The sequence below is a fragment of the Ascidiella aspersa genome, chromosome 3 (genome assembly GCF_963924565.1).
Source record: "Ascidiella aspersa chromosome 3, kaAscAspe10.2, whole genome shotgun sequence".
Lineage (NCBI taxonomy): Eukaryota > Metazoa > Chordata > Ascidiacea > Phlebobranchia > Ascidiidae > Ascidiella > Ascidiella aspersa.
This window is the reverse complement of record NC_139449.1, coordinates 29170072-29181734: the sequence shown is the minus strand read 5'-3', so window position 1 is coordinate 29181734 and position 11663 is coordinate 29170072. Positions and strand designations below refer to the sequence as shown.

The 11663-nt window shown below is 40.3% G+C and overlaps 1 protein-coding gene across 1 annotated transcript; it reads left to right on the top strand.

The window, feature by feature from the left end:
* Window positions 1-3296: 3296 nt before the first annotated feature.
* On the top strand, window positions 3297-6404 carry LOC146161435 (toll-like receptor 7). Its single transcript, XM_083385155.1, has one exon. It carries the CDS (start codon window positions 3297-3299, stop codon window positions 6402-6404), a length of 3108 nt encoding a protein of 1035 aa, XP_083241281.1.
* The last annotated feature ends 5259 nt before the right edge of the window (window positions 6405-11663 follow it).

Here is an 11663-nt window from a genome sequence, read left to right as displayed (position 1 = left end):
TACGTACCGCCAGTTCCTTTGGCACAGCGATCGTTTTCATGGCGAGCAACACCGAAAATACGCTGAGGTGATCGCACGAACAGAAAACGCTGTTTCCCACCACGCTGGTGCGACACCCAACGGTCGAGTAGACTTCAGATACTGGGTCGACGAAAACACATGCGTATTCGAGACTTTCAATTAAGATCGAAGCCTTGTTGGACGTTTTGGCCTGTTCTTCGTAAATACCACAAGCACGTTTCAGATTCTCACTGCTGCTAGAAATGTTCCTCGAGATAAGAACAGACCCTGGAAGTTTAGAAACCGTTGCGAGGTCGTAGCCCGCGACTCCGATAAAAATCTGTCGGTAGGGCGCTACAAAGAAGGTGGTCGAGCGAACGTTGATGTTAGTATTGGGTTGCAGACCTGGCGTTGACGTGTACTGAAACGCAACCAGTGACACGCGAGAGCCTGTGGCCGAGTTAAACCTGGGTTGGACAGAAGTACCATTAAAGCCAATCAAGCCGCTCTTTGGTTGGCCCACGACGGTCAGTTTAACAATTTGCAGGTTTCCTTTTTTCAATCGGAGCGGCTCGGAAGTGTTTAGCGTTGCCAATTGGCCGAGATCCCTTTCAAATGAAGTAAGATTGCCCAAACTTAGCTGTGTGACATTGGTCAATGCTGACCATTTCTTGATGAGGACAGACACATTTCTCGTGTAGTCTGCATAATAAATTAAAAGTTATAACTGTTAAAAACGCTCGTTAACATAAAGAAAAAAGTAAAAGAGATATCTTAAAGTGGATTAGTTATGAATAGTTATGCATAATATGCTTAGTTGGCCACTCGAAATTCCTAAATACAGGTTGGATTTCAAATGAAAAACTTTTTCGATCCGCCACAGGTAACAGACTTTACCTGGTATACACGCCCAGATTTTAGGTCCAATCTATATACCTAGAGTCCTAGAATATCATTAAAATTTCCTTATATAACATATTCAACATGAATCACGAAAATTTACTTTTGATGCCCAACATTCTTTTGTATCACGAAATTCTTAAAATGCTTGTATACCGAAAATTTACCTTTTAATACAAAAATGTACCTTGTATTACAAAAAAGAATCTCGTATCACGAAAATTTACCTTAAATAACGAAAACCTTTGTAACAAAGCCTTACCTTGAAATTGAACGTAACAGGAAACTCTGCTAGGCGTGTTACAGTCTTGCATGTACCAGTCATTTGGGTATCGCCTCCCCCGAACACATTTCAACGAAGGAGAGGGCATGTACCAAGGCCTCTTGTACGTTGCGAGCGATCCATCCTGCCACACCCAACCATCGCTTGGTGTCTTACGGGTAAGGCCTACCCAAACAATATAAAGCGGTATGTTATATGCCAGCGATGAGCAAACTGCGGACCGCCGGCAAGTTTTTTGTGGCTCTTCTAGTCGAATCGTAAAATTTCCCAAAAATTGTAAAGACTACCAAGATACCGTTTATGAACATTTCTTAATACTAGAAATAGAAAAGACTGATATTGATCAATATTGTGCGTGTTATTATGTTATTACAGTAATTATTATTGTCTTAATTATTACTGTTTTGTTATATTACAATTCTGTTATTATTGGTCAACTTGCAATTATTTACCGGTTTTGTATTGAAATAATTTTGGGGGTCTCTGGTACTTGTATATTCTAGAAATGACTCTTCCATTGAATACATTTGCCCACCCCTGTTATATGCTGTGGCTATGGTTAATAAATTACTAAGAGCTAATTGCTTTAAAATGATGGCTTGGAGAAAATCGTCGTTCGGTAAATTTTAGGCGCTCTTTAAGTCAACGCAAAAAGACTTGTAATTAGTGATGTGCGATAATATTACACCGAAGCGATAATATTATTTTACACATTTAATACCTGATATCAAGTGATAGTGTCGATCCTTTAATGAGAAAAGTAGATAATCATAGCGGCTCTAAATTTGATTTTTGGTTAAAGTTATCTGCCTTTGCGTGATGCAAAGTCTATACTGCGAAGTGTAAGTTTATAATCTTAAACGTCGGACCCACCTATATAAGGCCAATCGTAGCCATCCTTTCTCCACAGCATTAAGCAATTCCATACAGCCTGATCTTTGTCGGACTCGACCTTAGTGAGGGCAGCGCGAGGGTCGACGTTCTGGCAATATTTTTGCCCGGCATTTTGTGTGAGTTCAACAGCGTTCATCCAGAATAGCTTGTAGGATGGAAGACGAAAACCTAGATAAATAATTTCAGTTTTTAATAAGCGATCGCGTTTCAGGTTTGCACAGCGACTTGCTAACGGATAGCAAACATACCTTACCACATCCTAGCCCGCTTTCAAGTCATTCCAAATTACGAAATATTACATTGCAAATCTTTTCAGAGTAAAGTGTTTCGCAACTTTCACGAAATTAAAGCTTAAATGTTTTATACAATTCAATGCAATGAACTTTCGTGCGCTGATATGCAGTGCCTTTTTTGCTGTGGTGTTAAAACATGCAAAAACGATCCACGTCATAACTTTCCGTAATTGAGTCATATATTTCTTTACATGCTTATTAGTTAAACTGTGCTCCTAATTTCCAACGTTATATTCTTCATTGTAGTTAAAAGTTAACTCAAACTTTTTGCGCAGGCCTTCCTGCTTTACATTTTGAATGGTATTTAAAATAATGTCCCTTTATGGAGTTGGTTTAGATCAGCTCGATTTGTCTCTAGTGTTCTAGCAGACTATATCCTGCTGCAGCTTTCTACAAAGACCCTATATCAACTGTAACCTAAGAAGCAGGAAGTTCCCAGTCTGAGAATGTACTATGGTAAACTTAGAGTGAGCTAAATCAAAGCACAATGGATTGGGGAATATAAGGCCATAACTAAATGCTATGGTTAGTTTTATATTTTTACTGTGGTAACAATTTAGATGCGATTGTATGAACAGCCAACTAGTCATAACACTTTATTAACTTAAAAATAGTCGATTGGCCTTGTTTTCAGCAAGCCCGTGTCCACAGTGTTTTACAGAACAAATAGCGTATAGTGAGAAAGGTTAGTTATAGGTGTTCCACTTCTGGTGAAATTGATGTAAGTTTATTTTTTTATCAGTGTTCAATTATTTTTTTTAATATTAGTATCAGGCTATTCAGACATTTAAATGCAAGACATTTTATTAGTGTCTCCACAATATTTGTAAACCAGAATTGACTTAAAAATACTTCTGTTTCTTGTTGAAAATATTGCAGAGTTAACCGTTGTAAATAAGATAAAAATGAAACCTATTTTATTTGCTATGTTTGCACTCTGCTGTGGTGTACCGCCTTTTGTGAGAGGCGGCGATCAGAAGGCAATGCGATTCATTAAATATCAATGTAGAAACATCGTCAATAGTACGATTCACAATTTTTCAAACAATGTGGCAAAGTTGGCGTTCGAAAGGCTGCGCTACCCGGCCTGGACAAACAAGTCAATTCCGGCCATCAGCTGTTATAAACGAGGCATCCAGACGATACCGAATGTTCTCGATTCCAGCGTTGAAATACTTCTGCTGAACAACAATCTAATTCGGTACGTGGGCGCCGACGACCTAGCGCAATACCCATCTCTGGCAGCCCTCGATCTTGGCTTCAACTGCGAGACTAAAAAGCAAGTGGTCGCGTGCAGCGGCTTCCTGCGATTTCATCCGCTCGCATTTTCGCACACATCGCGACTAAAGTTCCTTGACCTAGGCAACAACGCAATGTCGAAGCTGCCCGATAACTTGCCAGCCTCGCTACGAGTGCTGCTACTCGACAACACCTTGGTCGGACCGATTGGTGAGCGGCAGCTTTCAGCTCTTACCAGTCTCGACATTGTGCTCATGAAGGCGAACTGCATTCAGAGCACTCCGGTCTCCCAGTGCCCGCGGAATTTCACCGTCCACGGCAAACCGTTTGAAAAGAACAAACTCCGTTACTTCGACGGCAGCTACAACAGTTGGCCGCGCTCGGTCCCGCAATCTCTGATCGCTGAAAGCATGGAGTTCATTTTACTCGGTGGAAATCCCATACACGTGTTGGGCAGAGACGACTTCAACCTAGCCAAGAAACTCACCTATTTGGATTTATCCTGGACGACCAGGCACGACTTTACACCGATGGTTATTCACGAGGGTGCCTTGGGTGGTTTGCGAGATTTGACAGAACTCAATTTAGCCGGTAACATGCTCACCGCAGTACCAAAGGGCTTTCTTCTTAACAACACAAAGCTTCGGGCGCTTCACCTCGATTTTAATTGCTTTAAGTTTCAGACGTCCAATCCGACCTTCATACCGCCCCTGAAGTATTTAGCACTGCTCGACCTTGCCACAAGTAATCGATGCCAAAACTTATACCCGACGCCACCTGAACAAGTCAACCTTACCCTAGGAGCGGCATACAGCAATTTTCCGGCACTTATCACGTTGGTACTCGGATTGTCGTATGGAGTGAATCATTCGGAAAACTACGGTATTTATGGCTTACGCTACAATAACGTCAATGCTCATAGTTTCGCTGTTCTTGGCGCACTGCGCCATTTCAAACATCTTTATCTGGGAAGGTGTGGCTTTTCGAAGTTTGACATGAGTGCAGTGGACGAATTAACCAATCTAAACATACTGGACCTGAACGCCAATGACATTTCGTTGATACATCATGGCGAAAAGCGAAACGAAACTATACGAAAGCTAAATATAAGCTCAGGGTACTACTATAGGACATTAAGTTTGAGAAGCAACTTTATATCGATTGTGAATAGCGGTTCTTTTGGAAATAACCCTGCTTTTAGCTCCCTTGACCTGAGCTACAACACGATCAGCTACATTGAAAATAATGCATTTTCGCCGCTGATTAATCTACAGATGGTTGACTTGAGTTATAATCCGATTCGAATCATATCCCCGCTGGCGTTCAGCGGTTTATCAAGAGTAAGAATTTCATTATTCGGGTCCTTCTTTGACCCCAACTTTAGATTGGATTTTTTAACTGCAGTTAGGAAACAAGTCAATTTGACAATTGGTGGGACCCGCAATGGCCTCTACTACCTGTTAGGAATGTATTTGCTGCACAATGTTTCTTTCGAAAGCGTGGACGTGCTTGATCTTTCCGGCATCACGTTTCCCTACTTCGACGTGATTCAAAACGATTTCAGCTACGCCATGTTTCCGGCAGTAACCAAGCTGACGATCCAATACGCCCGTTTAAAAAAAGGACTGACCTGCAATTTTTTAAAAGGCACGCCATCAGTCGCTGAACTGGATGTAAGTCATAACGAGCTGGAATTATTCCCATACGCAGCGCTCCGAGAGTTGCAGAATTTAACGCACTTGGTTGTCGACTCGAACCTAATCGAAACCATCAACACTTCTATTGTGTGGTGCTGTCGCAATCTGAAATCGCTTTCGATTAAGCACAACATTGTACACTCGATAGCCCCCGGCTCTTTCAATTTACCCAAGCTGCGCGAACTTGATCTTTCGTTCAGCGAGCTGACTGACTTGTCGCCCCTCGTATATACAAAGCGGCTATTGACCCAGCTGTCGTTTCTGGACGTTCGCGGCAACACAATGACTTGTCACTGCTCCATGAGTGATAACTTTGGTTGGCTGGTGCGTTCAACCATGATCGACCACACTTCTGTCGTTGGTTTTTTGCCTCACTGTCCGATCCAGATGCACAACTATTTCGACGGCTGCCTTGTGTGCTACACAACAGAAAATAAACTCGAAACCGTTTTTAGCTACAGTTTGAATTACTTTTGTCAAATGAACATGGCATTGCTTGACTTGTCGTTATTTTGTTCTGTCAATTTAGCTTTGCTTATTGCCGGCTTGACAGGCACCAGCAAGCGGTTTAAAACACTTCTTACAAAGATAGTGCACAGAAAAATACGAAAATGGCACGAAAATGAATCGAATGCCGACGATGTAAATGCAACAACGTACTCGTATCACGGATTTGTCGTTTACGACGTAACCAACAAGTCGGTTGAGACCTGGGTAGTCGACCAGCTCGTTCAAAAGCTGCAAAACGGCACTCCGTCGTTGCAAATTGGAGTAATCGGTCAAAACGACTACTGTGGTACGACACCGATTAAGCAGCTGCTTTTGCGGATGCAGTCGAGCCGAAAAACGATCGTAGTTTTGTCCAAGAACTTCGTTAAGTCCAACAAGTGCAAGCACGTGATAGCGGTTCTGGAAGACTGGTCGTTTTCTGGCCTAGGCGATCGCTGCGTCATTGTCAGCCTCGATAGAGGCGTCGGCGCCAGTTCCTTCGTCAAGTACAAGGCCAGGAAGAATCCGCACAGCGTCGTGCTGTATCCGGGTCCAGGGGAAAGCGACGAGCTGGTTTGGGAAGAGGTGCGAACCGCTGTGTTGCTGTAGCGACTTTCACAAAGAACCGCGAAAGGAGAGCGGGTTGGCAATGTTTCAATTTAGGTTGACACGCGTTTAGGAGGAGGGTCAGTTTGAAGTTTGACATGAGCACATGGGACAAATCAACCCACTTGACCAAGCTGGAGCTAAATGATAATGACATTACGTTAACTTATCACGGCGAAAAGCGTTTCAGGTTTTAAATTTAATTTTTAAAAAGGAACGAAAGCGACAGCGCTGAGAGAATGTTGACGTCCTATCAAACTGTTGTTACAGCGGGTTTTAAAAGCAGGATGCCACCAATTGCCCACTTACCATCCCTAATATATCAATACACCAATGAATGTCTGTCCAACTAGCGTTGTACTATCAAACTGCGTTAAGGGGAAGACAGGCGAAGTATAAGCGGAAGAAAACAGAGGGAAATTTTGCCTGAATATTTCCGTGTTACGTTCGCCCCCATAAACGAGGAGAATCAATGTTTAAAAACAACAATTAACTATAATTTAACACGGAAATCGCTAAGAAATTAACAATTATTCTAGGGTTTGCCTATATTTCGTCACACGGCTTGCAGTGAAATTCTGTACACAATTTTGCCCTAAATATATGTATACTGCACGTTCATTACATTAATTTGTTCATCGTTGTATTATTCTGTCGCTTGTGTTTAACAGCGCTCGCATTTCTTTTTGTTTTGTAAGATTTCCATAGTTATACCAATTCTATGTGTACTTGATATTGACTCTAATTCTGTTGATCATTCACAACACGTCTTTGCCTTATGATGTTGCAAATGTAGGCAATATCAGAAAAGGTCAAACACCAAGGTAACCGCTAAGTAAGGTGAGCTTAAATTCAGCCGATTTAGTAGTAAATCCATTGGTATATCGCAATGGTGACTTTTTGGATAGAAATTTGCATTCAAATCACATTAGAATGGCGACAGGACATTTCTCTTGAGCACTTACGGAACACCCTCGCCTAGAGATAAATCGTAGTTTTGCTTGTAGTTTCCAGGTAAAGAATGACACATTTCATTGCTATTATAATAAATAATATTAATTAAATCAACGTCTTTAGGCTTTGATTGTTTTAACATTAGCGATTGGTCGTTAGTAATTTGCAACAGGAAGCGATTAGTTCGCCAAAATATATTAGCTCAACTGACTTATATATGCGTGCAAGATTCCTGTATCTTAATTGCAAACTTATTAAACTGTATACCTATTTTAATTTTCTAGAAGATGATATACATATGCCGAAAATATATCACTTATACGATGCATCCAGCACTGTATAATAAGTCCAACTGTAATGACTAACCCTGGCCAAAACAAACGAGCACCACGAAAGCCCACCTGCATAATTATAAGAGACCGCGACAAGTTGCAGCCTTCTGTAGCCCTATTGACAAGGACCCGAAATGGATGATTTTTACATAAAAGCCCCTGTTGGTTATACTAATAAGATAAGGTATAGCTTTACGGAAAAACAGAACTTACCGAGTAACTGTAAGTTCAACTGAAGTCCTGGGTCTGATAAAAATGAAATGCAGTCGTTGACGCACACTTTATTGATTTCATCTTCAGGCTCTTACATTGTCAAAAAAATAAATAAATTCTAAAGTGCAGGTTAGAAAACAAAAAATAACTCATGTATTAGTGGCCATAAACCATACATGCAGTTGTCTAACGTTTATGTTTACAACAAAGCAAAGTAACTCGAGTAAAACGACGTAGAAACAGCTAAAATTTTCTTTCTTGGTAAAATGTTTTGCACTTTGACTTTATTTGAATAATTAACATTTGTTGGACACGACTGACAAAAACAGGAAATTTACCAAAAAAATATATAGCTGAATGATAACTCTCCAAAGCATAAAATGTTTTAGGCCTTAGGTTTCAATTAAGTACAGTGTCGCAAGACCACTTATACCAAATTAGTTTATAAGATATTTTTTGCCGATCTTCAGGATTGCATTCAGTCCGTTTTCGCCAACAATTATTTGACCGTTGATAGTTGTCGAAAAACCTGCGCCAGTGACATCCTCTGACGTGCAAGATCGTCGTCATTGTAATTTAACAACGTAATATGGCCGTCTATAGCATCTCACTTCGGCCTAATCAATCTCACTTCGGCCTAATCAATTGGCCAATTTTTCAGAATACGGAAACTGTCGGCCAATGAGTTTGAAACATATTTTATAAACACTTACTTGGTGTGAGACAGAAATTGCGCTGACAGTTGCGCTGTTGACGGAATTTGGCAAGAAACGCCATTATGTTGGTTCGGTTGACGGAGAGATTACTGGCACTCAAAGAGCAGTTCATAAAGTACTCGCAAAATCCTCCTCCGCATGTGTCTAAGAAAAGTCAACCCATACTGATTTAGATTTTATACTGTGCGACGATTTTGCTGTGCACAACTTACCTGCAGTTGCCGAAAATCTTTCATAATTTAAAGCAAAAATTAACAGAAGGAATTTGCAAAGATTCATTGGTACAGCTTCAACAGTTGTGACAGTTTTTTAAAGATATAACTACACGTTTCCGATCTTAATTTATTCTGTGATGTCAAGGAATCTTTCGAAATTAGTTTTTTTAGCTTAAATTACACTTATTGCACCGAAGCGGTTCTATCCTAATAAGGTCGTTGAATGTAACTGTTGCAGTGCAATTGCGATCGCACCGTTATCTGCCTCCTTTAACCATTTGGTTTTTCTTCGATGAAAACTGTGTAAATTTAAAATCGTAATAACAACACTATGAAAATCGACCTAGTATGACTTTCATGTGCTGCAGGCTTCGCGGTTTTCTTGCAAAATAACTTCATGGTTGGAAAAAGACTTTATACCTGGTCCTGCTTGTGTTTCGGTCTACCTAACGCGGAAGCGTTGCCCGCAAAGCGCTGTTCGTGTCACTTTGTTGCCTGTAGTTCGGCCTCCTTCTATTTTGAAGGAAGTTACCGGGAACACACGTTCCTTTAACAATGGACTAGGCTACATCGTTACCAACATCACGACCATTGAATATAATAGATCATTATCGCTCTTACTAGCATCGTATATTATTTCCAGTTGAAAGACCATCTCCTAACTTACAAATGGGTCGTAATAAATGTTGAGTTTTAGTAGCAGCACAAAGCATATCATTTCTGTCATTTAAAATGCAACTATCACAGTTGTTTTGCTTAACCTTGTCACATAGGCTATTCTAAAGGCGCATTGTTTATTTTTGGAAAAAGGTTATATTTTTTTCGGCAAGCCAAACACGGAACTTTCGGACCGGCTTTCTGTTTTATGTGTGGCCTATACATCATCCAGTGTTGTATTGACTTAAGTCAATGACTTGACTCAAGTGCACTAAGTAAGGGATCCGCAAATACTTTTTGGCGCGACCCCAAATTGCTATTACCGAGGTCTCGCGACCCAAATACTTCGAATTTTTTTAATAAAATAGCTTTGCTAAAAAAACACAGTAATTTATCGTGTTTCTATTCATTAAGACAGATCTATATGTTATGCGTTTTCAAAGAGAAAGGGGTCTGTAACACAACTGAAAAGAAGCCTTGAGTTTTACTACTTTTGATGTCTCATTCGGATGACAAATATGATTTAGCAACCAATATGGGTTGCAGGCTTGCATCTCCACCGACTCCCCGCCATAACCCCTTCAACCCGCGTCCGCTATTGCGCTTTCTTAGTGCAATAATTACTAGCTAGGTGTGTAATGATTTTTTGGCGCGAATCACTAAAAATGCCCGACGTCTTATCGCAATCGTTTTAGGAAACTCAACATTATAAGGCTCGCATCTAAAAATTTTTCAGAGAGCAATATAATTTTTAAGTCAGAGGTCGACAACCTTTACCAAGTCGCGGAACAGACTTCAGCAAGTTCTCGGCGGGCATTAAATTTCCGCTAACAATATTTTATAAAAACGTGTGGCCTTAAGCACTTATATAATAATTAATAACTCTTAATCAGGGACAAACCCAAATGTGTGATGCAGTTAAAATGAGTCTAGTTACACTACAACAAGGAAGCAACGGGCGTAGCGCGAAAAAAAAATGTTTAAATTGGCATACCTTTAAAATTACAAGGAGACGTGACGCATTTTCCACTCATGGAATAAAATACGAATTTCTTATGCTCTTTTTGTTAATGTTTATCATTAAATAATACATCAGCGAATTAATTTGGAAAAAAATGATTTTAGAGGGTTTCATGCTACGAAAAATTTCCTACTTATATTTTTCATGCGCACGTCACCTTTGGTCTGAGAAGACTACATCAAAACGCCAATGTAATTCAAGGATAAATTTGATACGCGCGGGGAAAAATTTTGTGCAATTTCGTATAGTTCAAACAGTTAAATATATTGAGCAAACTGGCCTTGTGTACAGTTTGTGATAGAGTTTGCGGGCAGGATGATTTTCACTGGAGGGCCGGATCCGGCCTGCGGACCGAAGGTTGCCGACCTCTGTTTAAGGACACGATGTAACGAAGAGAACAACGTGCTTACGACGCTTTGGTTACAGAAACGGGATAAAAACATTAAAGAGAGTTTTTTTAAAAACATAGCCTATACCAAGAAGTAAACCCAGATTTCGGTAAGCAGATCAGTTCGGTGTGGTAATGGCCAAAATAGCGTTGGATTGCAAGCGCTCTTTGCCAACATCACCTGGATCGAACGAACACTCAACTTTGAACGGAGCTTAGTGTAAATGTTTTCGGTTTGTGCAAAAAAAGTCAGGAGCAGTAGGCCTATAACTTCCTGAGATACTACAATCTAAAAAACTTAGCATGCTCGAAGACCTGATTGGAAAATTGGCCTGTTGCACTATCGGACGCATCGCAAAGTTGAAGTAGCTTTTTACAGCCAACAAACTTAACCTTATTAAACGCCCCCCTCGCGCAATAATCAAATATTCCAATCTATAGGTAGAAGATACCAAAGTTGCTCTTAGCAGATTGTTCTTATAGTAGCCAAAAGCCCTTAACATTATTTTAGGGTTAAAAAAACAGTAAGCCTTTTTGCTATATTCGGCCCGATTTTGAAAAAGTTTTTTCTGGCAATGACTAGGTGAACTTGGTCTGTGCAGGTCTGTGCCTCGACATGGTTTGACGTCGGTTGGTCTCTTTAAAAACGCACTCAAAATCTGTCAATGCCTAACCCAAAATATAATTTTGTTAATTAGCATAATTTATTGCATACAATTTGGATCACAAAACAAAATGCAACTTTGAAATTAAAAATGGCTTCCAT

What these genes read in the sequence shown, in the direction of transcription:
- LOC146161435 (XM_083385155.1), top strand. Translation starts at nt 3,297, where the DNA reads ATGTTTGCACTCTGCTGTGGTGTACCGCCTTTTGTGAGAGGCGGCGAT.